The sequence below is a fragment of the Ursus americanus genome, chromosome 12 (assembly GCF_024610735.1).
Source record: "Ursus americanus isolate L20-20 chromosome 12, mUrsAme1.1.p, whole genome shotgun sequence".
Taxonomy (NCBI): Eukaryota; Metazoa; Chordata; class Mammalia; order Carnivora; family Ursidae; genus Ursus; species Ursus americanus.
In genome coordinates, this window is record NC_142138.1 from 5,376,807 (window position 1) to 5,403,887 (window position 27,081).

At 39.4% G+C, this 27,081-nt stretch overlaps 1 protein-coding gene across 1 annotated transcript in view; it reads left to right on the top strand.

Moving 5' to 3' along the window:
* The first annotated feature begins 306 nt into the window (after window positions 1-306).
* Window positions 307-27,081, top strand: part of LOC123793726 (cytochrome P450 4X1) — a 45,883-nt gene continuing 19,108 nt past the window's right edge. Inside the window, exons 1-6 of the mRNA XM_045799625.2 lie at window positions 307-611; window positions 10,399-10,540; window positions 11,903-11,947; window positions 13,335-13,462; window positions 16,080-16,207; window positions 16,293-16,447. Coding sequence (XP_045655581.1) covers window positions 435-611; window positions 10,399-10,540; window positions 11,903-11,947; window positions 13,335-13,462; window positions 16,080-16,207; window positions 16,293-16,447 — 775 coding nt within the window. The 5' untranslated portion in view covers window positions 307-434. The remainder of the gene's footprint in view (window positions 612-10,398; window positions 10,541-11,902; window positions 11,948-13,334; window positions 13,463-16,079; window positions 16,208-16,292; window positions 16,448-27,081) is intronic.

Below are 27,081 nucleotides of genomic sequence, written 5' to 3' on the forward strand. Positions count from 1 at the left end.
GGGAAGAAGGGTTTTGGGTTGGGGTTGTTTTTTTTTTAACATAGCAGTTTACCATGTATTTGTGGCAAAGAAGAAAAACAATAGCCTCAGCCTCGGTATTATTTCAAAACCTTAATTCTGACCTTCCGTGATTGAAAACTGTCACAGCTGAAGTGTGACACTCCAGAAGGGCATTAAGAAGTCGCCCTGAATGAAGATTCTCCTCAATTGATAAAGGGTTAGAAAGGGTTAGAAAACTCTCGCCTGCCTCCTCTGGCCGAGCTGAAGCAGTCCCTCCCAGCGCTCATCCTCCTTCGCGGGGAAGAAGGGAGCTTGTCCGAGCGCACAGAGGCGCGCGGGGCTGGGCCATCCTCTCCAGGCGCCGCGCGGAGAAAGCCCATCCCCCAGCCCCGGGGGGCCCCGGAGATTGCCCGCGACCCGCGCGGCGCGCAGCGATGGAGTCCTCCTGGCTCGAGACGCGCTGGGCGCGGCCCTTGTACCTGGCCTTCGTGTTCTGCCTGGCCCTGGGGTTGCTGCAGGCCATCAAGCTCTACTTGCGGCGGCGGCGGCTGCTGCGAGACCTGCGTGCCTTCCCCGGGCCCCCCGCCCACTGGTTCTACGGGCACCAGAAGGTAATGGAAGGGAGGGACGGAGAAGGATGGTGCCGAGGACACCAGGCGGGCGGAGAGGTGGGCTGCTTCCTCCCTTTCCTTTCATCGCTGCATCCTGCACAGACCTCTCTGGCCCAGCCTGTGGCTCTCGGCATCTTTCCACTACTCTGGGCTTGCTCCGCCACAGCGCTGCAGAGAAAGGGAAACAAGCCTGGAGCCCCTGGAGTGGACACTTTGGGGGCTGGGAGGACCTGTATAGAGACAGTACAGAAAAGGAGCGTCCTGTAACTCAGGGAGGTCTCCAGTTGCTTCACCAATCTTGTGCATTTATGGACTGCATCTTAAAAAGCCTTCCACATGGATCGCTGAGAAATAGTTATGTTATTCTAAATAATGCTTTTTAGCCGCAGAAAATATGCAAAATCGAACGCAATTAGTTGCCAGCCTTAGTGCATTACAACCAGAGAAAATGAACTTTTCCCAAGATTCTTGTGAAGTAGAGAGCAGCCCCCAACAATCACTCAAAAAGTGATGACGAATCGAAAATTGTAAGAAGGAGACCTTTACCTTTTGGTCCTCCTGTTCTCCAAATCCACTCACCCCTGATTCCCTGTTTTATTCAGTCAACCAGCTTTGAGTGGAATTGTGTGATGGGTGCTGGGATTACAAAGAGCAGACAGGTACCAGCCCTCAAAGGCCCAAGCCAGATGCATACTTAGACCTCAAAGAGAAAATGCAAATACAGGGCAGGGAGTGCTTTGATAGCAGCCTAGGGACAAGGGGATCTTGGAGGGAAGTAGGTGTCTCTACCTAGGGAAGGAAGGAAAGTCTATAGAAGTCTGGGCAGAATTTTAGAGCATGGCTGGGGTGGGGAGGGTGTCCCCAGCAGAGCTCCTGCATGATCCTTTGCCCAAAAGCAACCACTCCCAACTGTTTTACCTGTTTATTTCAATCCTTACCGGCAAAATAATATTAATATGTTGCATTTCTTAATTTAATAATTTTAGATATCCACTTATTAACTACCTTATGATGGGTCATCACTTATACCTCATCATTTACTGTCCCAATATAGTTACATTATATTTTTTGTTAAATAGAATAGTTAGTATTTATATTATTTTGATCATGTAAATGTTTACTTACCACCTAATGGTTGATTTTGTTCCTTTTCTCATAGAACTTTTTTCCTCCCATGGTGTTATTACCCTCCTCCTCTCATCTGCTTAGTTTTTCAAAGTCTATCACTATTTTTTCCCCAAATGCCTTTATTTATTTTATTTTATTTTTTTTTAGATTTTATTTATTTATTCGACAGGATAGAGACAGCCAGCGAGAGAGGGAACACAAGCAGGGGGAGTGGGAGAGGAAGAAGCAGGCTCATAGCGGAGGAGCCTGATGTGGGGCTCGATCCCGTAACGCCGGGATCACGCCCTGAGCCGAAGGCAGACGCTTAACCGCTGTGCCACCCAGGCGCCCCCCCCAAATGCCTTTAATATTTCAAACACATCTCAACAATATTTCCAAATATTGAAACATATAAAAAAATCTGTCAGCCTATATGCTTTTCTGGAAGCATTTCTCCCAAAGACCTCTCCTCCCGTTCTAATCTGGACTGGTTGCTTTCGAGGCCAAGTACAAAGATATTGTGCTATCCTGTGTCATATCTTCCATTTCCTGGATACTATGTCTTTTCTTTTTCCTGATTTATTTCATCATTTTTATGGGTAGCTTCTTGAGATTGAGTGAAGAAATGTCCGGTGAATTTTTTGAGCTCTCCAAACTGCTGAAAATGTCTATTAAAATTCATAACTTGATCGATAGTTTGACTGGGTATAGGATTACACTTGGGAAATAATTTTCTCTCAGAATTTTGAAGACATCATTCCATTGTCTTCTAGCTTTCAGGATGACTGTTGAAAATTCTGATACCTTTCTGACTTTTTTCCCAACATCTTTACCATAATAAAATGCCCAAAACATAAAATTTACTATCTTAACCATTTTAAAAAGTGTACAGTTCAGTGATATTAAATACATTCATAATGTTGTGCAGTCAACACCATCCAACTCCATAACTCTTTTGATGTGAAACTGAAATTCTATACCCATTAAACAATAGTTTCCCATTTCTGTCTCTCCCCAGCCCCCGGCAAACACCACTCTATTTTCTGTCTCTATATTTTTGACTACTCTATAATTTTGACTACTACTATCTCATATAAGTGGAATCGTGTAGTAATTATCTTTTTGTGACTAGTTTATTTCACTTAGCATAATGTCCTCAGGGTTCATCCATACTGTAGCATATGTCAGAATTTCCTTTCTCTCAAAAGCCGAATAATATTTCACTGTACCTATATACCTCATTTTGTTTATCTAGTCATCGATCAGGGTTGTTTCTACATTTTAGCTATTGTGAACATGGGTGTACAAAAATCTCGTTGACACTCTACTTACAATTCTTTGGTTACGTACCCAGAAATGGAATTGCTGGATCATATGGTAACTCTATTTTTAATTTTCTGAGGAACAACCACACTGTTTTCCACAGTGGCAGTACCATTTTACACTTCCACCAGAAGTGCACAGGGATTCCAATTTCCCCACATTTTTACAACACTTGCTGTTTTCTGGATTTTTGTTTGTTTGTTTGTTTGTTTTTTCTGACAGCAGTCATCCTAATGGGTGTGAGGTAGTATCTTATATTTTTGATTTGTATTTCCCTAATGATTAGTGACGTTAAGCATCGTTTCATGTGCTCAATGCCATTTGTATGTCTTCTTTGGAGAAATGTCTAGTTAAGTCCTTTACCCATATTTGGGTCAGGTTGTTTGTTTTTTGTTTTGAGTTTTAGAAGATCTTTATGTATTCTGGATATTAACCACTCATCAGATATTTGCAAATATTTCTCCCATTCTGTGTTTTTTACTTTTAACTCTGTTATACTCTTTTTTGTGCCCCCAAATTTTTCATTTTCATAAAGTTCAATTTGTATATTTTTTCTTTTTTCCTGTGCATTTGGTGTCATATTCCAGAAATCACCACCAGATCCAATGTTGTGAAGAATTTGCCCTGTGTTTTCTTCTAAGAATTTTACAGTTTTAGGTCTTACATTTAGGTCTTTGAACCATTTTCAGTTAATTTTCATATATGGTGTTAGGTAAGGAAGGGCCCAACTTTATTCTGTGCCATGTGGATATCCAGTTCTCCCAGCAACATTTGTTGAAAAGACTGTCCTTTTCCCATTGAATGGTCCTAGCTCCTTTGTCAAACATCATTTGGCCACGTATTTGGGGGCTTATTTCTAGACTTTCTATTTTATCCCATTTGCCTATATGTCTCTCTGTGCCAGAACCACACTGTTTTGATTACTGTAGCTCTGTAGTAAGTTTTGAAATCAGGAAATGTGAATCCTTCACTTTTGTTCTTGTTATTAAAGACTGTTTTGGCTATTCAAGGTCCCTTGATTTTCCGTATAAATTTTAGGATGGATTTTTCTATTTCTATAGAAAACATCATTGGGATTTTGGTAGGGACTACATTGAATTGTAGATTGCTTTGGGTAGTATTGACATCTTAACAATAATAAATCTTCCAATCCATGAACAAGGAACGTGTTTCCATTTATGTATGTCTTTTTAAATTTCTTCAGAAATGTTTAGTTCTCACTGTACAAGTCTTTCACCTTGTTGGTGGAGAATATTTGGTTTTCCAATACTTGGTTTCACCTCCTAAATATTTTATTCTTTTTGATGCCATTGCAAATGGGCTTGTTTTCATTATTTTCTCATTGTTTATTGTTAGAAACACAACTAGGTTTTGTGTAGAAAATGTAGATTTTCTACGTTTTAGTATAGAAATGAAACTGACTACCAAACCTAAGGTTAATTATTTATGCTTTCTTCTAAGAGTTTTATAGTTTTAGCTCTTTTATTTAGATCCTTGATCCAGTAAGTTAATTTTTGCATATTGTGTAAGGTAGGGGTCTAACTTTATTCTATTTTTTGTGGATATCTAGTTATCCCAGCACCATTAGTTGAAAAGACTGTTTTTCCCCTATTGAATTGTTTTGGAACTTGAGTTGGAAAAACCAAGTCCTCCTGTTTCCCCTTTACTCTCACACTATGACCATATTCACAACACTTCTGACACCAGATGTTGGGTGAGTGACCCCACCCCTCACCCAAAACCAAGTGATCCTGTGATACCAGCTGAGTGTCCTATAATTTAATGCAATTCTGACACTGTCTACCCAGAGATAGCATCAGATCTCACAGATTAAGAACTCAGCCCCACAAGACTACCCCCTCCCCACTTCAGATGCCAATGGCAAGTCCAGGTTGTTACTGTGCTTCTGACCAATCACCGTGACCTCCTGTTTGGGTTTGGTTAATATGCTGGAACAGCTCACAGAACTCAGGAAAACGGTTAATTTACTGTTTACCAGTTTATTATAAATGAATATGGTAAAGGATACAGATGCAGTTGGAAGTGATGCATAGGACAAGGTATGTGGGAAGGGGTGCAGAGCTTCCATGCCCTCTCCAGACGCATCACTCTACAAGCACCTCCACATGTTCACCAAACTAGAAGCTCTCCAAACCCTGTACTTTTGGAATTCTTACAGAGGCTTCATCACGTCAGCATGATTGAACATTAACTCCATTTCTGGTCCCTCTCCCTCTCTGGAGAATGGGAAGTGGGGCTGAAAATTCCAAGCTTCTAATTATGGCTTGATCTTTCTGGTGACCAGCCCTCATCCAAGGGCCCACTAAGAGCCACCTCATTGGAACAAAAGACACTGCTATCAGTTGACTGTAAACATGAAGTTTATTTCTAGATTCTCAATTCTGTTCTATTGATCTATATGTCTATCCTTATGCTAATACCACACTGTCTTAATTACTTTTGTTTGTAGTAAGTTTTGAAATCAGGAAGCATGAGTCTTCCTATTTTGTTCTTTTTTTAAAAAGATTTTATTTATTTATTTGAGAGAGAGCAAGTGAGCTAGAGAAAGAGAGCTTGAGCAGTGCGGAGGGGCAGAAGCAGAGGGAGAAGCAGACTTCACGCTGAGCAGGAAGCCAGATGCGGAACACTATCCCAGGACACTGAGATCATGACCTGAGCTGCAGGCAGACGCTTAACCCGCTGAACCACCCAAGCACCCATATTTTGTTCTTTTTCAAGATTATTTAGGTTATTCTGGATACCTCTGGTTTCCATATAAGTTTTAGGATCAGCTTGTCAATGTCTACAAAGAACCCGGGTGTGATTCTGATACGGATTATGTTGAATCTGTAGATCAATTTGGGAAATATTGTCATGTTAACAATATTGAGTCTTCTGATCCATGAACATGGGACATCTTTACATTTACTTAAGTCTTTTTAAAATTCTTTCAGCAATGTTTTGTAGTTTTCAGAGTATAAATTTTACATTTATCTTTTAAAATTTGTTTCTGAATGTTTTATTCTTTCTGATACTGTTGTAAACAGAATGGTTTTATTTTCATTCAGATTGTTTATTGCATTCATAATTTTTTATTTTAATATTTTTTATTATATTATGTTAATCACCATATAGTACATCCCCGGTTTCTGATGTAAAGTGCGATGATTCATTAGTTGCGTATAGCACCCAGTGCACCATGCAATATGTGCCCTCCTTACTACCCATCACCAGCCTATCCCATTCCCCCACCCCCTCCCCTCCAAAGCCCTCAGTTTGTTTCTCAGAGTCCATAGTCTCTCATGCTTCATTCCCCCTTCTGATTACTCCCCCCTTTCTTTATCCCTTTCTTCCCCTACTGATCTTCCTAGTTCTTATGTTCTATAGATGAGAGAAATCATATGATAAAATTGTCTTTCTCTGCTTGACTTATTTCACTTAGCATTATATCCTCCAGTGCCGTCCATGTTGCAGCAAATGTTGAGAACTCGTTCTTTCTGATAGCTGAGTAATATTCCATTGTATATATGGACCACAACTTCTTAATCCAGTCATCTGTTGAAGGGCATCTCGGTTCCTTCCACGATTTAGCTATTGTGGACAATGCTGCTACGAACATTGGGGTGCATATGGCCCTTCTCTTCACTACGTCTGTATTTTTGGGGTAAATACCCAGTAGTGCAATGGCTGGGTCATAGGGTAGCTCAATTTTTAACTTTTTAAGGGACCTCCACATTGTTTTCCAGAGTGGCTGCACCAACCTGCATTCCCACAAACAATGTAGGAGGGATCCCCTTTCTCCACATCCTCTCCAGCAATTGTTGTTTCTTGCCTTGTCAATTTTTGCCATTCTCACTGGCATAAGGTGGTATCTTAGTGTGGTTTTGATTTGAATTTCCCTGATGGCTGATGACTTTGAACATTTTTTCATGTGTCTGTTAGCCATTTGTATGTCATCATTGGAAAAGTGTCTGTTCATATCTTCTGCCCATTTTATGATTTGTTTATTTGTTTCTCGCGTATTGAGTTTGAGAAGTTCTTTGTAGATCTTCGATACCAGTCTTTTATCTGTAGCATCATTTGCAAATACATTCTCCCATTCCGTGGGCTGCCTCTTAGTTTTTTTGACTGTTTCCTTGGCTGTGCAGAAGCTTTTCATCTTGATGAAGTCCCACAAGTTCATTTTATCTTTTGTTTCTCTTGCCTTTGGAGATGTGTCATGAAAAAGGTTGCTTTGGCCGATGTCGTAGAGGTTGCTGCCTATGTTCTCCTCTAGGATTTTGATGGATTCCTTTCATCCATTTGGAGTTTATCTTTGTGTATGGTGTGAGAGAGTGGTCACGTTTCATTCTTTTGCATGTAGCTGTCCAATTTTCCCAGCACCATTTACTGAAGAGACTGTCTTTTTTCCATTGGATGTTTTTTCCTGCTTTATCAAAGATTAGTTGCCCAAAGAGCTGAGGGTCCATTTCTGGATTCTCTATTCTGTTCTGTTGGTCTATGTGTCTGTTTTTGTGCCAGTACCATGCTGTCTTTGTGATCACAGCTTTGTAGTACAGCTCGAAATCCGGCATTGTGATGCCCCCAGCTTTGTTTTTCCTTTTCAAGAGTTCCTTGGAGATTCAGGGCCTTTTCTGGTTCCATACAAATTTAAGGACTGTTTGTTCCAGTTCTTTGAAAAATGTCATTGGTATTTTGATTGGGATAGCATTGAAAGTGTAGATTGCTCTGGGTAGCATGGACATTTTAACTATGTTAATTCTTCCAATCCATGAGCATGGAATATTTTTCCATCTTTTTGTGTCTTCTTCAATGTCTTTCAAGAGTGATTTATAGTTTCTAGAATATAGGTCCTTTACGTCTCTGGTTAAGTTAATTCCAAGGTAACATATGGTTTTTGGTGCTATTGTAAATGGGATGGATTCCCTAATTTCTCTTTCTTCAGTCTCATTATTCGTGTATAGAAATGCAACTGATTTCTGAGCATTGATTTTGTATCCCGCCACATTACTGAATTGTTCTGTAACTTCTAATAGTTTGGGAGTGGATTCTTTTGGGTTTTCCATATAGAGTATCATGTCATCTGCGAAGAGAGACATTTTGATTTCTTCTTTGCCGATTTGGATACCTTTCATCCCTTTTTGTTGTCTGATTGCTGTTGCAAGGACTTCTAGTACTATGTTGAATAATAGTGGTGAGAGTGGGCATCCTTGTCGTGTTCCTGATCTTAAGGGAAAGGCTTCCAGCTTTCCCCATTGAGAATGATATTTGCTGTAGGCTTTTCATAGATGGTTTTTATGAGATCCCTCTTGACTGTCAGTAAATTATTTTTTTGTGTTTTAGAGAGGCCTCTATCAGAGTTTTACAGATGAGAGATGGCTGATATATCAAGCTGACTAATATTACCAACTCTACCTATTTACCTTCCTTTTTTTATACTTTATGTTTCTTTTGACAATTCATCACTTAGATAGTCACAAGGAACAGCTGGAACTATTTTCTTTAACCTCCCTAAGGTTCAGTTTCCTCATCTGTAAAATGTAGGTTCTAGTCATATCTGCTTCATAGGGTTCCTGGTATAAGGATTAAACAATATAAATCATGGAAAGCATGATCTTGGCAGCACCTAGTTCATACTAGTGTTTTGTAAGTGTTAGCTATTACTATTTGTCTGGAGACTAAGCATTTTCTGAATGTTTCTAAACAATGTTTCCTAAATATATGTAAGACATATTTTCAAATGTATTAAGATACTGCTGTGGATGAAGAAATATAAATTCATATATTACAGGAGTCACAATGGCTTTCTCTCCTTTTTGCCCAGACAGGAGTTACTAAAAGTATAACCAAATGCTTGTGGCTGAGGGTGTCCATGACAATTTCTAACTTAAAGAAATAATCCTCATATTAGACTATAATTTCCATAAGGGCAAGAACCTTGCCTGTCTTATATTTCCCTGCATCTCTATTGCCTGGCATATATAGTAGGCACTTAATAAATACTCACTTGTCTATTGTTTACAAATTAATGAAGGAACATTTGCTTTGTTGGGAGACATCATTTGCATTGTCAGTGAGTGCTTGTCACTGGCTTGATTGTGGGAATTTTAGCAAAAATGAGTCTGTACCATTTCAGGAGCTAGATTTCAAGAATCTCAACCTCCTAGGGGTCCTAAACTTTCCAGGGAACACTTCATGGGATAAAGGTGGTAGCTGGTAACAGAGGAAATTGGGAGCCAAAATTTTCCACCTTTTCTTAGGGTAAGAGAAATCACATGTCAAACTCTATATGATTGGTCACCCAAGGAAGAACTTGCCAGACTTCAGGTTTCTTCACAAGTCAAGACCCCCACGATCATGTGTCACTGGGCACACCCAGACACACACATACAGGTGCCCCCCACACTCTCACTTTATACGAGAAGTGGATATAAATGAATCTTCTTGTCAGTGATTTAGAGGAACTATTTAAATGAGTCATTAGTAACTTGCTTATTAAGGCAAAAAGTTCATCTCTGATGGTGGCATTTGTAATCTGGTTTATAAATGTTGGAAGCTAAGAGTTTTTAATTTAAACTTGCTTCAAGTTTCACACACCTGTATAAATGAGTCTTCTATTGTTGTAAGGGAAAAGAATGGGATTTTCTTAGTAGATGGAGTGGGCAGGTTTTTAGGGAAAAGCTTTCATAATAATGAAGTCACAAGAAAGAATCGCTCTTCAATAACTAGAGAAAGGAAAATGGAGAGGAAATAGTGAGCTGGATCATGGGTCATGTTCAATCTACTACCAATTAGCTTCCCACATAGGAAAAAAATCTTTCTCAGCTTCCAGACTCCACTCCTAATCAAAATGTGTGATGTTGGCAGGTGAGGCAGACTCGACTCTCTTCACCTTCTCAGTTGGGAAAGCAGCTCACCATAGATGTCATTTGACAGGGACTTACTCTGGGGATGCAACATACATTTACATTGAGAAGATAAATACACTGATATTCATTACAAAATTATATTCCAGGGCACCTGGGTGGCATAGTCAGTTAAGTGTCTGACTCTTGGTTTCAGCTCAGATCATGATCTCAGGGTTGTGAGAATGAGCCCCACGTTGGGCTCCACACTGAGCAGGGAGTCTGCTTGAGAATCTCTCCTTTTCCCTCTCCCTCTGCCTCTCCCCTCAATTCTCTCTCTCTCTCAAATTAATAAATAAATCCTTTAAAAATTATACTCCAAGCTTGGAAATGCCAAGGAAAGCATGTTTGTGTGATCTTATCCAGGCCCTAGATTCACTTGCTCTGTAAGAGGGGATGAGTCCAGACTGTCTGGCTCCTCTAACTTCCTTCACTCTTCTTTTTCACTGCAGTTACTTCAGGATGGTAAAATGGAGAAATTTGAGGAGCTTGTCGAAAAATACCATTGTGCCTTTCCTTGCTGGGTTGGGCCTTTTCAGGCATTTTTTTATATCTATGACCCAGACTACGCAAAGACATTTCTGGGCAGAACAGGTAAGAAAAGGGATGCATCTCAGGAACTTAATCCTCCTAGGAGTGATATGCAAAACTCACAGGCAGGATTCTAAAGAAATCCTAAAGCAAAGATTAGAATTGGGCCTTTAAGAGACCTAGAGACACAATGATGGTTACCAAAGGGGGGGTGGATGAAATAGGTGATGGGGATTAAGGAGTGCACTTATGATGAGCACTGGGTGATGTATGAAATTGTTGAATTACTACATTGTACACCTGAAACTAATATAACACTGTGTTCACTATCCTGGAATTAAAAAAAGAAAGAGAGACCTGGAGAAAGTGGGGAGAGGTTTCTGACCAACCCTGAAAGGGATTATCACATCCCTCCCCCCAGTCCCTTGTCCAGCTCAGATTCCCTTGGGCCCTTGAGGGTGTATCTTAAAGCCCGACTGGCACCACTGGATCACCAAGGGCTTCCTTTGCCTCTTGGTTTTGTGACTTGAGCATCAGCAATACTCCCCACCCCCAGCCCCCTGCTTGAGCATAAGTCTTCAGGGGACTTCAGAACTAGCTCTGCCTCTGCTGGTTCACAACATGAACCTGAATGCTAGATCATTAATTTGCCAGTATAACCTCTTGATTGTGGTCCCAATTTTGTTTTTTGTTTTCTGCATATTTCTCTACTGTGTTTCCTTTTGGAGCACAAGTCATCTAACTCCCCCATGCAAGCCTTTTTCAAGGCATCTGTGGTGGATCATCTCATAGCACATAATTAAAATAGCTGGTTTTTGCTCGATCATCTTTGTTTTAACTAACTTAGTTTTAACTAAGATCTTATATTCTAATCTTTCTTCCCTGTCCACTGTCTCCATTACTTTTAATAAAACCTAATAAAGGAAAACAGCTTTTCCCTGAAAGTCTCCATGTTTCCCATGCCCCCAGCCCTGATTTGTTTCTTGCTCACCTCTTAAAGGACAAGAGCTGTAAAACACCTCCATGTTAGAGTTCACGAGAACCCCAAGAGACATTTGTCTCCCTTTCCTGTGGTCTGCCAGCCTCTGCTCTAATCACTAATCTATCTTCCAGGAAAGGCATAATATATTGTCCTAAATTCTGTTCTGGAAACTTGGTAACCCTCAGGCAATCTCATTTCTATTGGAGAAAGTGTAAGCAAGGGAAGAATCCGAGTTTGTGTTCCTGTCTGCCTCCTGGGGTTTGTTGTTCTCTGGTTCCTCAGCCAAGACCTGTGGCTTTCCTGGGCCTGCCAAGGCTGTAGGGGGTGAGCTCTGGGCTTCTCTTTGCTATTTATACTTAACGCAGGCAAACGAAGAGAAATTTCACCAACTTTGGTAATTTCCCTCTAATGCTGTCATTTGTTTCCTCTACTTGACTCTGCAGATCCCAAGTCCAAGTACCTGTACAAGTTCTTGATTCCATGTCTTGGTATGTATGTGCAAGAGAGCGGGGTGACTCACTTTCTCACATGAGGTCCCCTCATGAGGTCCCCTCATGAGGTAGAGCATTCCAAAGAAACAAATCAGAATGCTCAAAAGCATTAAGAGGGTGGTAGATCTATACTACAAGTTATCTAGGGGGAAGATCGAGAGGGAGGGCTAAGTCAACACAGCACAACCTCCTAGGAACCCTCTTTGTCCATTTCTCTCCCAAAAGTCTCATTCTCAAGGCACATGTGTGCGAATGGGTCCCATCTCTGTCTTTAAAAGTGCAGCCTCACATCTGTATTCTTTATTTTATCTTTTCTTCTCTCTTGTTTTCTTGGTTCTTCCCCTTTCTTTTTGGAGTTCCTCTATTTCCATTTGCAAACCAGTGCAGTTTTGCTCTGAAATATGGTTCGACAGTATTCCATGAGCAGATAAATTAAGACTTTTAGTCATGTGATTGGTATTTATGTTAGACAAAGAGGGAAATAAATGAAAAAACTGTAGGTTTGGGGTTTAGAGCTACTTGGATTTGAATCCTCCCACTGACTAGTTGAATGTGATTTTGGGGGAAATATCTAATGAGTGTTACATCTCTAGGCCATTGTGAGGATTAAGTGAAGCACATATTTTCTATACTTAGTGTAATGGCTGGCACTAGACCAGCACCGGACCATGCATCACAAGCCTGACATGTTGTAAGCTTTCAATGAATGATGGAAATTACATATTAATAAACTTAAAGGTCATTTTAAAGCCAAATCTTTAGTGATCTTTCTTGCAACAGAAGGTTGTAAAGCATTGGCCTTGATGAGTATTTCCATTTCATATCATTTATAGGTGTAAAGCACAGACTAGGGCTCAAGGAGGAGACATCTGGGGACAGAGTGAATACTCAGGTCTAGTTCCTTATACATTTTGTGTTCACAGTGTACTTTATGGATTGGTTTGGAATCAAGAGGAGACAAATATTTGTTGTGTTTCTACCATGAGCTAGAAGCCAGTCTAGGTGCTTCATGTATATACCTTCATTTAATCTGCTCAGCAACACAGTGAAGTAGATGCTTATTATCACATTTTATCATTGAAAAAACCAAGCCTCAGGAAGATTAGGTGACTTACTCGGCTACTACACAGGTAATAGCTGGTGATTTCAGGATTGGCACACTCATCAGGCTGCAAAACTTGGGGTCTTCCTCACAATAGTAAGTACACCCATCCCAGATGTAAGCATCAAACTGACTTCCAACTTAATATATGAGCACTGCTCTGATTTCCATTCTGCTATGACACCTGTGTGCCACGGTCACCCCATGGTGCTGTGTTCCTCACCTCTCCTTCCTTATCATCTAATAAAATGGCATGAGGTTTTGTCCTTTTTATTACTCAAGGAAAAGGACTGCTGAGTCTAGACGGACCCAAGTGGTTCCAGCACCGTCGCCTACTAACTCCTGCGTTCAATGTTAACATCTTGAAATCATATGTCAAGGTGATGGCCCATTCTGTGAACACAATGCTGGTAAGTGAAGGGACAGAAGTGCTCTAGTGTGTTGCAGAATGCTGCCAACAGGGAATGTATTCAACATGTGTAGTGGGTAGTGAAAGTCAAAAGGGGATGCCTTTAGAAATTACCCAATGTGCAATTACCAGCTGAGCAAGAGGCGTCATTGTAAACTTTTGCTTTGGTTCTTTGGGTGATAAAAAAATGATGAAGATCTGGTCATCTGACTTAGATATATTTTGAGACCCTATGGCAGTAAACCAAGTACTGAGTAGTGAGATTCAGATGGTAAGTGCTATAAATGATAGGAGAGGGAACCAGGAACAGCTATAGTGGCTTCAGATTTAGAGGAGACTCAGATTTGCGAAGAAATATGAGCTGGACTTGATTATGTGGCTAATACAGGTGTGGCTAATTCTAGGCAGAGTGAGTTAGCATGGACAAAGGTGTGGAAATTGGAATGAACATGCCTGATGGTCACAAAGACCCTAGCAAAGGATAGTATCTACATTAATGTCGCAGCTGTGAGTTTCTTCTTGTGGTCCATCATTAGCAGCTGACTTGAGCCTTTTCAAAGGGGCAGGAGGATGTTGGCAGAGGAATATTGCTAAGGGTGGTCTCTGATTTGTAAATGAGTTCCATTCCAAAACTCCACTTGTACATGGTATATTTTGAATTTTAAAATTTGTACTTGTTTAAAAGTCAGATAAGTAATTTGTTAATACAAATTTTATCAGAAACACTTCAAACTCCACAAACAAAGCCAAAGTTTCCCTCCACCTTCATTTGCAAGCCCATCACTTTTCCCAAGAGAGAACCACTGTTATCAGATGATTGACTGGGTTCTCATAGAAGCAGATTTAACCTCAGTCTCCCTGGTTGGGGTAAAAAGACCCGTGTCTCATTCTTGGCAGAGAACCAGAGGTGAAGGCTAGCGGGCTTGGGGCAAGGGGTGTGCTCCTTCCATTCTCGTGCTGAGCGGCTTTGTGCACAATTGCAGACTAGCCAGTGGTGGTACTGGGTTTATCTCTGTTCAAATAAAACTGCTTCTGTCTTCCTCATTTCTCTGTCCCACCTGTGCCTGAGACCTCACTCATAGCCCCTCCCTCTGCTGAACTGTGCCCAAGTGCCTCCAGCATTGAGCCTCCCCTTTGCTCCCATTTCTTCTAAATTTACTTTATTTACTCAGTAAAACTTACATAATTCAAGATGAAAACAATTGAATAAACAGTTGACATTTGGGTAAAAGCTTTAAAAAAAAAAAAAACCTCTGCCTTTTTTTCCGAGACTTCGAAATGCATAACAGCCCCTAGCTACAGCATAGGTACTCAGCAAATGTAGGTTGATCTGACTTGAACCATTCAGATGTATTTGTGTTTTACACAAAGAATGCTTATTATGACAAATATATTTTCAACAGGGAACTTTATGGCAGTTTCAGCCACAAAACATCTCACGTCATGAGTAGATCACAGAAGTAAAGTGGACAGAGGGAGCACTTGACTGGGAGTCACTCCCCAAAGCTATTCCTTTCATGGCTTCTCTCTGACCACCGCTTCTGAATTGAAAATGGATAAAGAAGATGTGGTCCATATATACAATGGAATATTACTCAGGCATCAGAAAGGATGACTACCCACCATTTGCAACGATATGGATGGAACTGGAGGGGATCATGCTAAGTGAAATAAGTCAAGCAGAGAAAGACAATTATCATATGGTTTCACTCGTGTGTGGCAATTAAGGAATAGCACAGAGGACCACAGGGCAAGGAAGGAAAACTGAATAGGAAAAAATCAGAGAGGGAGACAAACCATGAGAGACTCTGGACTCCAGGAAAAAAACTGAGGGTTGCAGAAGGGAAGGGGTTGGGGGCATGAGGTAACCGGGCGATGGGTATTAAGGAGGGCATGTGTAGTGAGGAGCACTGGGTATTATACGCAACTTATGAATCATTGAACACTACATCAAAAACTAATGATGTACTGTATGTTGGCTAACTGAACAAAATAAAAAAAAAAACCACATTGAGTTAAGGGACAAAAAAATGAAAAAAGAAAATGTGTTTGTTTTTGTTTTGTTAGAAAGAGAGAGGGGAGGGGCAGAGGGAGAGAGAGAGAACCTTAAGCGGGGCTTGATGTCGCAACCCTGAGATCATGACCTGAGCCGAAATTGAGTCAGACGCTTAACCAATTGAGCCACCCAAGTGCCCCTGACTTGAAAATGTTTTTTTACAATGTTCCAAGTTTATTTTAAATGTGGCTATGGTGGTTGGCAGTAGTGATGGTGGGGTGGGGTGTTTAGCAATTTGGGGACTGGAGATGGAGGAAGCCCTGGGGCGACCCTTTGTAATTACAGGTCTGTTTTACTGGGACTCTGATCTGCTGTAAGGCAGAGTTATGGTAATAACTGCAAGGCCAAAGATACTTAACTCAGCCATGTACCAGACCTGGTTTGCTCCATGTTCTTTCTCACCCGGCTGGGTGCAGTTTTCCCTTCCTCATGCCAAGTAAGCATTTGCTTAATTTAGGCCAGGGCTGTCCACATTACATCCTAAGCGCAGGGTCAGGGAGGAGCTTTCAGATAAAGGAAGTTTGATGATGATGATGTCGTTGATCTTGACCTCCCGTGCCAGGGTAAGTGGGAGAAGATTTGCAGCCCTCAGGACACAGTTGTGGAGGTCTATGAGCACATCGACTTGATGACCCTGGACATACTTATGAAATGTGCTTTCAGCCAGGAAACCAACTGCCAGATAAGCAGGTCAGTGACAGGAAAGCAAAAAAAGGTACTTGTTCGCCATCATCTAAGTCATTCATTGACACGTTGTCCCTGCTTTCTCTTCTAGCACCCGTGATCTTTATGTTAAAGCAACGTTTGAAGCCAGCAAAATCATCTTTTACCGCTTATACAGTTTCTTACATCACCATGACATCATTTTCAAATTCAGCCCTCAGGGCCACCGCTTACAGGAGATGGTCAAAATTCTACATCAGTACACAGGTATTTCTTGCATTTGGGTGGCCCAAGTCCATGCGCTGTCATAATTGCATTGTGTCTGTCTAGAAGAATAGGCCTCAGTGTGAAAAAAGAAAACATTCTTGTTCTTAATGGAGCTTTTGTAGGGACAGAGCTGCTTTAGAAGAGTTTGCTAGATCCATAGTAGTAGTCCTGTCGGAAGTTTTCTATATCATGTTCATTATGTATAATTGTTATTAATACAAATATAACAAGGGGACATTTAATATCCCAAAGCACACAGGGCATATGGCTTTTTGTGCAGGGTTTGCAGTAGTAACAAAGGAATATTGACAAACTGAAAACACTCATGCTACATAGAAATGGATATGGGAGCAGAGTGAGCATGGATAAAAAGGAGCCTATCTCCTAGGTTTGTGGTGATGATTAAATATGTTAACATACGTGAAGCACTTAGGACAGTGCCTCGCACTGAATAAATGTTAAACATAAAATATAGTTACTTTAGCAAATGTATTTGGAAATTTGCAAGACACATCTACACATGCACAGTCATACACACATAGACACACAGGAATGTAGATATTATAAGGAGGACACTCAGAGAGGCAGGTTAGGTTAAGAATTTAAGAACACGGATATATATATAGCAGTAGTTCCAAACTTGTCCACATCGTGGCCCACACAGAAAATGCTAAATTTGTATGGCTCATTAGAGTGGATCTGGGGGCATCGAATGAAGGACTTGGTGAAAAAATTCTTTACTCTTTCTTTGTATTACATAATTATGATAAAAAAACAAAATACAAAGTTTTAGGGGAAGATGTTAAATTTATTCAAAATAAAACCTTTTCAAAATTTTTATTTTTATGTAGTCAAATTTATCAATACTTTTTAAAAATTGCATCTGGATTTTAAGTAGTAGTCACTAGCCCTCGCCTGTTCTAGAGTATCTCCGTCCCTGCTCTAATGACACTTTGGGCTGGATCAGTCTTTGTTGCGTGGGGAGCTGTCCTGTGCAGTGCAGGACCTTTAGCTGCATCCCTGACATCCCCACTCTCGATGCCAGTAGGACTCTGATAGTTGTGGCAACTGAAAATGTCTCCAGACATTGCTCAGTGTCCCATGGAGACAAAATTATCTGCAGCTGGGCTGCCTGCGTGGGTCGGTTGGTTAAGCATCCAAATCTTGATTTTAGCTCAGGTCATGATCTCAGGGTCATGAGATTGAGCCCCGAATTCGGCTCTGCGCTGGCTGTGGAACCTGCTTAAGATTCTCTACCTCTCCCTTTACCCCTCCACTCCCCCCCACCCCCACTCGTGCTCCCTCTCACTCTCTCTCTGTGTCTCTCTCAAGAAGTAAAAAATAAAAATAAAACCTTTTTAGGGGCGCCTGGGTGGCACAGCGGTTAAGCGTCTGCCTTCGGCTCAGGGTGTGATCCCGGTGTCTGCCTTCGGCTCAGGGTGTGATCCCGGCATTATGGGATCGAGCCCCACGTCAGGCTCCTCCGCTATGAGCCTGCTTCTTCCTCTCCCACTCCCCCTGCTTGTGTTCCCTCTCTCACTGGCTGTCTCTATCTCTGTCGAATAAATAAATAAAAATCTTTAAAAAAAATAAATAAAACCTTTTTAAAAAATTATCCGCAACTGAGAACCACTGCCTTATACCCAATCTGTAGAGACATTCATCCGTGTTTTTCCTGCAGTGCTGGTGTGATTTTGTTCTTTTTGCATTTAGAATTTATTCCTATGTATGGTACGAAGTGTTGATCTAACTTTTCCAAATGGTTATCCAGTTGTCCCATCACCATATATTAAACAGTTCCATCTCTTCTGTGATATATATATACCATGGAATATTACTCAACAATAAAAGATTGAGATCATGCCCTTTGCAACAGCATCCATCCATACCTAGAGGGCATTATGGAAATGAAGTTAAGTCAAAGATAAACACTGTATGATCTCACTCAGATGTTTTGATTAAAGAAACAAAACAAATGAACGAACAAAGAAAAAAGAGACAAACAAAAAACCAGTCTCTTAAATACAGAGAACAAGCTGGTGGTGGCCAGAAGACAGGGGGGTAGGGGGAAGGATGAAGTAGATAAAGGGGATTAAGAGTATACTTACCATGATGAACACTGAGTAATATATAGGATTGTTGAACCGCTATATTGTACACCAGAAACTAATATAATACTGTATGTTAATTACACTTCAATTAAAAATTTAATTTAATTTAAAAGTTCCATCTTTTCCAGTGATTTGAGATAACCACCTTTATCATATACTAAATTGACATATGTACTTGAGCTTATTTCTGGACTTTCTTTTCTATTTCATCGATCTATTTTTTCATGCATTGGAATCACACTGATTTATTTAAAGAGACTTTGTAGTATGTTGGGGTTTTTTTATTTGTTTTGTTTTGTTTTGAATAAGAAACTAGGGATGGCACAGTCAGTTAAGTGTCCAACTCTTGGTTTTGGCTCAGGTCGTGATCTCGGGGTCATGAGATCCAGCCCTGCTTAGGGCTCCCCACTCAGCGTGGAGTCTGCTTAAGATTCTCTTTCCTTCTCCTTCTGCCCCTCCACCCCATGCTCAAGCTCTCTCTCTCCTAAAATAAATTTAAAAAATAACAAACTATTTTTCAGAGAGTTTTAGGTTTACAGAAAAACCAAGCAGAAAGCACAGAGAGTTCTCATGTGCTTTCTCACCTCATCCCCCTGCCTCCACTTACAAGTTTCCCCTATTATTCATATCATGCATTAGTGTGGTACCTTTGTTATATTTGATGGGGCTAAAACCCACAGTTTACTTTAGGGTTCACTGTTTATATTGTATACTCTATGGGTTTTGACCAATACATTATGATATGTATCCCCCTCTATTCCTAGTTTTCTGAGAGGTGTTTTATTTTTAATCATGAATAGATATTAGATTGTGTTAGATTTTTTTTCTGCATCTTTTGATATGGTCTTATGATTTTTCTTCTTTACCTTATTGGTGCAATAGATTACATTAACTGATTTCTGAATGTTGAATCAGACTTGCCTATCTGGAATAAATCCCACTTGGTCATGGTGTATAGTTCCTTTTATGCATTGTTGGATTTTATTTGCTAATATTTCATTGAGGATTTTAGCATCTATTTCATAAGAGATATTGGTTTGTAGCTTTCCTTTCTTGTAATGTCTTTGTCTGGTTTTGGTATTAGGATAATGTCTGGCCTCATAAAATGAATTAGGTAGTATTCCCTTTGCTATTTTTTGGAAGAGATTGTAAAGAATTGGTATGATTTCTTTCTTAAATATTTGATAGAATAAACCAGTGAAGTCATCTAGACCTCATCCTTCCTGTTTTGGGAAGGATATTAATTATTGATTTAATTTCTTTAATAGATATAGGGCTATTTAGATTATCTGTTTCTCTTGTTGAGTTTTGGTAGATTATTTCTTTCAAGAATTTTGTCCATTTCATGTAGGTTATCAAATTTATGAGCATACAGTTGTTCATAATATTCCTTTTTATTTTTATTTTTTTTTAAGATTTTATTTATTTATTTGACAGAGAGACAGCCAGTGAGAGAGGGAACACAAGCAGGGGGAGTGGGAGAGGAAGAAGCAGGCTCCCAGTGGAGGAGCCCGATGTGGGACTCGATCCCGGAACGCCGGGACCACGCCCCGAGCCGAAGGCAGACGCTTAACGACTGCGCTACCCAGGCGCCCCTGTAATATTCCTTTTTAATGCCCATAGAATCAGTAGTGATGTCCCCTTTTTATTTTTGTCTTCTCTCTTTTTTTCTTAGTTAACCTGGCTAGAGATCTATCAATTTCATTGGACTTTTCAAAGAATCAACTTTTGCTTCATTGATTTTGTCCCTTGATTTCCTATTTTCAATATTACTGCTTTCTTTTTTTTTTTAAAGATTTTATTTATTTATTTATTTATTTGACAGAGAGAGACAGCCAGCGAGTGAGGGAACACAAGCAGGGGGAGTGGGAGAGGAAGAAGCAGGCTCCCAGCAGAGGATCCTGATGTGGGGCTCGATCCCAGAACGCCGGGATCACGCCCTGAGCCTAAGGAAGGCGCCTAACAACTGAGCCACCCAGGGGCCCCAATATTACTGCTTTCTGTTCTAATTTTTATTATTTCCTTTCTTTTACTTTGGATTTAATGTGTTCTCATTTTTGTTTCCTAAGGCAGAAGATTATGTTGATTTTAGATCTTTCTTCATTTATTTTTTTTTTAATTTTTATTTATTTATTTGGCAGAGAGAGACAGCCAGAGAGAGAGGGAACACAAGCAGGGGGAGTGGGAGAGGAAGAAGCAGGCTCCCAGCAGAGGAGCCTGATGTGGGGCTCGATCCCAGAACACCGGGATCACGCCCTGAGCCGAAGGCAGAAGCTTAACGACTGCGCCACCCAGGCGCCCGAGATCTTTCTTCATTTCTAATACATTAATTCAATGCTATAAAGTTCCCTCTAAGTACTGCTTTCACTGTTTTCCACAATTTTGATTAGTTGTATTTTAGTTTTCATTTAGTTCAAAATATTTAAAAAATTTCTCTTGAGATTTCTTTGGCCCATATGTTATTTAGAAATGTGTGGTTTACTCTCCAACTATTTTGGAGTTTTCCAACTAGCTTTCAATTATTGATTTCTATTCCATTGTGATCTGAGAGCATACGTTATATGATTTATGTTCTTTTAAAATTTAGGGTGTGTTTTATGGCCCAAATGTGGTCTATCTCGGAGAATGTTCTCTGTGATCTTGTAAAGGAAGTGTATTCCGCTGCTGTTGGATGATGTGTTTATAGATGTGAAATAGATCCAGCTGACCGATGATATTGTTTAATTCAACTATGTCCTTGCTGCTTTTCTGACTGCTGGATCTGTCCATTACTGACAGGGAAGTGTTGAAGTCTCCAACTGTAGGAGTAGATTCATCTGTTTCTCCTTGGAGTCCTATTATTTTTTTGCCTTATATATTTTGACACTCTGTTGTTAGGTGCATTCACATTTTTTAAAAAAGATTTGATTTATTTATTCATGAGAGACAGAAAGAGAGAGGCAGAGGGAGAAGCAGGCTTTTCTCAGAGCAGGGAGCCTGATGCGGGACTGATGTGGGGCTCTATCCCAGGACCCTGGGATCCCGACCTGAACCAAAGGCAGATGCTTAACTGACTGAGCCACACAGGAGCCCCGGTGCTTTCACATTAAAGATTGTTGTCTTCTTGGAGAATCAACCCCTTTATAATTATGTAATGCCCTTTTTTATCCCTAATAATATTTTCCCTAATATTTTTCCTTGCTTTGAAATCTGTTCTATCTGAAGTTAATATAGCTACTCCAGCTTTCCTTTGGTTAGTTAGCATGGCGTATCTTTCTCTATTCCTTTACTCTTAATCTATATGTATCTTTATATTTTAAAGTGGGTTTCTTGTAGGCAACATGTAATTGGGGTTTTTTAATCCATCTGACAGTCCATCTTTTAATTGGTGTATTTAAATCATTGTTGCTTAATATGGTTATTGATATATTTGGATTAATAGCTACCATGTATGTTACTTCTTACTATTCTTTGCTTTTTTTTTTCCTTTTTGGTCTTCCACTTGTTTTCTGCCTTATCTGGTTTTAACTGAGCATTTTATCTGATTCCATTTTTCTCCTCTCTTAGCATATAATTTATACTCTTTTTTACCTTGTTTAATGGTTGTCCTTGAGTTTGTAATATATATTTAGAACTAATCCAAGCCCACTTTCAAATTATACTTGCAAGTACCTTATAACAAGGGTATTCTCAACTCCCAGTTTCTCTCCTATCTCTAATAACATCGCTCTAATTTATTTTACTTCTCCATAAGCTATTAAACTGAATGCATTGTTATTATTATTATTATTATTTGAACAGATTGTTATCTGTTAGATCAATTAAAAATAAGGAAACAAAAGGTTTTATTTTACTTTCATTTATTCCTTCCTTAATGTTTTTCTTTCTTTATGTAGATCTGAGCTTCCAACCTATATCATTTTCCCTCTTTCTAAAGAACAGATTTTACTATCTTGCAAAGCAGGATAAATTGAGGACAAATTTCCTCAATTTTTGTCTGAGAAAGTCTTTATTTCTCTTTCATTTTTAAGGGTAATCTGGAAGAATTCAAGGTTGGTGGGTGTTTCCTTTTAACGCTTAAAATATTTTACTCCACTCTCTGCCTAGTTTCTGAAGAGAAGTCCAATGTCATTTTTGTCACTGCTGTTCTGTAGGTAAATTGTTTTTTTCCTGTGGTTTCTTTTAAGATTTTCTTTTTGTCTTTGATCTTCTGTAATTTGAATACATTGTGCATATTGACTTTTTGGTGTAGATTTTTTGATGTTTTCCTGCTTGGTATTCTCTGCGTCTCTTGTATCTGTGGTTTGGTTCTATCATTAATTTTGGAAAGTTCTCAGTTGTTTATTGTTTCAAATACTTCTTCTGTTCCTTTCTCTTTTTCTTCTTTTTGGTCTTTTATTTTTCATTTTTCTGGTGGGGATCGTTCCTTGATGACCTTCTCTATTTCTTATGTGGAAATTAATCTAAGTTTTCTATCTCTACTTGGGTCAACTCTGGTATACTGAATTTTCCATTTCATCTAGGTTTTAAAATTTATTTGGATAGAAGCAATAAGCTCATGGTTTTAAAAAATTTCTCTGATCTTTAAAAAAAAATTCTCTGGGGTCTCCTGGCTGGCTTAGTCAGTAGAGCATGCAACTCTTGATTTCAGGGTTGGAAGTTCAAGCCCCACGTTTGGTGTAGAGATCACTTAAAAATAAAATCTTAAAAAATAAATAAATAAACAATTTAAATTTTTAAAAATTTCTCTGTATTAATAGTTATTTTCCCTTTGTCATTTCTTACCTCATATATTTGTACATTCTCTCTCTTTTCCTGATTAAATTAGCTAGTATATGTCTGTTACGGATTTTTTTGAAAGAGCCAAAATTTTGATTTATTAATTTGGTCTACTATTTTTCTGTTCTTTACCGTATTAACTTTTGCTATTTTCTGTATTTTTTGTACTCTCTGTTGGTTTATTTGTTGTTCTTTCTCTAGTTTTTAAGTTAGGATTTAATATATTTACAGTAGCTCTCCCTCTTCTATGGTTTTGCTTTCCGTGGTTTCAGTTACCCATGCGCAATCATGGTCCAGAAGAAGATGACCCTTCTGATGTATCATCAGAAAGTCGGTAGTAACCTAACTCTACATCACAGTGCTTGTGTCATTCCCCTCACTTCACCTCATCACATAGCTATTTTATCATCTCACATCATCACAAGAAGCAAGGTGAGAGTATAGTACAATGAGTTATTTTGAGAAAGAACAAGAGACCACACTCACATAAATTTTATTACAGCATATTTTATAATTATTTTATTTCGTTTTTATTGTTGCTAATCTCTTACTGTGCCTAATTTATAAGTTAAACTTTATCATAAGTATGTATGTATGTATAAGAAAAAAACAGATTAGGGCTAGGTACTATCTGTGGCTTCAGGTATCCATTGGTGGTCTTGGTACATATCCCTGCAGATAAGAGAGGACTACTGTATTTTATTCTTTCATTATTTTTCCTCTTTTTTATTTGCTTTGTTAATCTCTCTCTGTGTGTGTGTGTGTGTGTGTGTGTGTATTTGTAGGTTTTTTTTCTTTTTTTATTGTGGTAAAATACATATAACGTAAACTTTACCATCTTAACCATGTTTTATTTTTTTATTTTTAAAAAGATTTTATTTATTTATTTGACGGAGAGAGAGAGAGCACAAGCAGGCAGAGTGGCAGGGAGAGGGAGAAGCAGGCTCCCCACTAAGAAGAGAGCCCAATGTGGGCTTAATCCCAGGACCCTGGGATCATGACCTGAGCCAAAGGCAGATGCTTAACTGACTGAACCACTCAGGTGCCCCAACCATATTTTAAATGTACAGGTCAGTGGTATTAAATACACTTACATTGTTGTGCAGCCATCACCATCCATCCCCATAAATCTATTTGTCTTGTAAGACTAAAATTCTATACCTATTAAACAGTAACTCCCTATTCTCCCCTCTCCTCAGTCCCTGGCAACCACCATTGTACTTTCTGTCTTTATGATTTGGGCCATTCTAAGTACCCTATAAATGGAATCTGTGGATATTGGTCTTTCTGTGACTGGCTTATTTTGCTTAGCTTGTCCTCAAGGTTTATCCATGTTATAGCATATGTCAGAATTTTCTACTTTTTTAAGACTGAAAATATTCCATCCTATGCATATTCTATCACATTTTGTTTATGCATTCATCCATCAATGGACACTTGGGCTGCTTCCATATTTTAGCTTTTGTGAATAATGTTGTTAGAAACATGGGGGTACAAATATCTCTTCAAGACTCTGCTTTTAATTCTTTTGAGGGTATACCCAGAAATGGAATTGCCGGATCATATGATAATTCTATTTTTTTATTATTTGAGGTGTTGCCATATTGTTTTCCACAGCAGCTGTACCATTTTGCATTCACACCAATAATGCACAAGGGTTTCCGATTTCTCCAGATTCTTTTTTTTTCCAGTGGATTATTTTATTTTATTTTATTTTATTTTTTAATTTTTTTATTATATTATGTTAGTCACCATACAGTGCATCCCTGGTTTATGATGTAAAGTTCGATGATTCATTAGTTGCATATAACACCCAGTGCACCATGCAATACGTGCCCTCCTTACTACCCATCACCAGCCTATCCCATTCCCCCATGCCCTCCCCTCCGAAGCCCTCAGTTTGTTTCTCAGAGTCCGTAGTCTCTCATGCTTCATTCCCCCTTCTGATTACCTCCCTTTCTTTATCCCTTTCTTCCCCTACTGATCTTCCTAGTTCTTATGTTCCATAGATGAGAGAAATCATATGATAATTGTCTTTCTCTGCTTGACTTATTTCACTTAGCATTATATCCTCCAGTGCCGTCCATGTTGCAGCAAATGTTGAGAACTCGTTCTTTCTGATAGCTGAGTAATATTCCATTGTATATATGGACCACAACTTCTTAATCCAGTCATCTGTTGAAGGGCATCTCGGTTCCTTCCATGATTTAGCTATTGTGGACAATGCTGCTACGAACATTGGGGTGCATATGGCCCTTCTCTTCACTACGTCTGTATCTTTGGGGTAAATACCCAGTAGTGCAATGGCTGGGTCATAGGGTAGCTCAATTTTTAACTTTTTAAGGGACCTCCACACTGTTTTCCAGAGTGGCTGTACCAACCTGCATTCCCACAAACAATGTAGGAGGGATCCCCTTTCTCCACATCCTCTCCAGCAACTGTTGTTTCTTGCCTTGTCAATTTTTGCCATTCTAACTGGCGTAAGGTGGTATCTTAGTGTGGTTTTGATTTGAATTTCCCTGATGGCTCATGATTTTGAACATTTTTTCATGTGTCTGTTAGCCATTTGTATGTCATCATTGGAAAAGTGTCTGTTCATATCTTCTGCCCATTTTATGATTTATTTGTTTCTCGCGTATTGAGTTTGAGAAGTTCTTTGTAGATCTTCGATACCAGTCTTTTATCTGTAGCATCATTTGCAAATACATTCTCCCATTCCGTGGGCTGCCTCTTAGTTTTTTTGACTGTTTCCTTGGCTGTGCAGAAGCTTTTCATCTTGATGAAGTCCCACAAGTTCATTTTATCTTTTGTTTCTCTTGCCTTTGGAGATGTGTCATGAAAAAGGTTGCTTTGGCCGATGTCGTAGAGGTTGCTGCCTATGTTCTCCTCTAGGATTTTGATGGATTCCTTTCATCCATTTGGAGTTTATCTTTGTGTATGGTGTGAGAGAGTTGCATGTAGCTGTCCAATTTTCCCAGCACCATTTATTGCAGAGACTGTCTTTTTTCCACCGGATGTTTTTTCCTGCTTTATCAAAGATTAGTTGCCCAAAGAGCTGAGGGTCCATTTCTGGATTCTCTATTCTGTTCCATTGTCTATGTGTCTGTTTTTGTGCCAGTACCATGCTGTCTTTGTGATCACAGCTTTGTAGTACAGCTCGAAATCTGGCATTGTGATGCCCCCAGCTTTGTTTTTCCTTTTCAAGAGTTCCTTGGAGATTCGGGGCCTTTTCTGGTTCCATACAAATTTAAGGACTGTTTGTTCCAGTTCTTTGAAAAATGTCATTGGTATTTTGATTGGGATAGCATTGAAAGTGTAGATTGCTCTGGGTAGCATGGACATTTTAACTATGTTAATTCTTCCAATCCATGAGCATGGAATATTTTTCCATCTTTTTGTGTCTTCTTCAATGTCTTTCAAGAGTGATTTATAGTTTCTAGAATATAGGTCCTTTACGTCTCTGGTTAAGTTAATTCCAAGGTAACGTATGGTTTTTGGTGCTATTGTAAATGGGATGGATTCCCTAATTTCTCTTTCTTCAGTCTCATTATTCGTGTATAGAAATGCAACTGATTTCTGAGCATTGATTTTGTATCCCGCCACATTACTGAATTGTTCTGTAACTTCTAATAGTTTGGGAGTGGATTCTTTGGGTTTTCCGTATAGAGTATCACATCGTCTGCGAAGAGACATTTTGATTTCTTCTTTGCCGATTTGGATACCTTTCATCCCTTTTTGTTGTCTGATTGCTGTTGCAAGGACTTC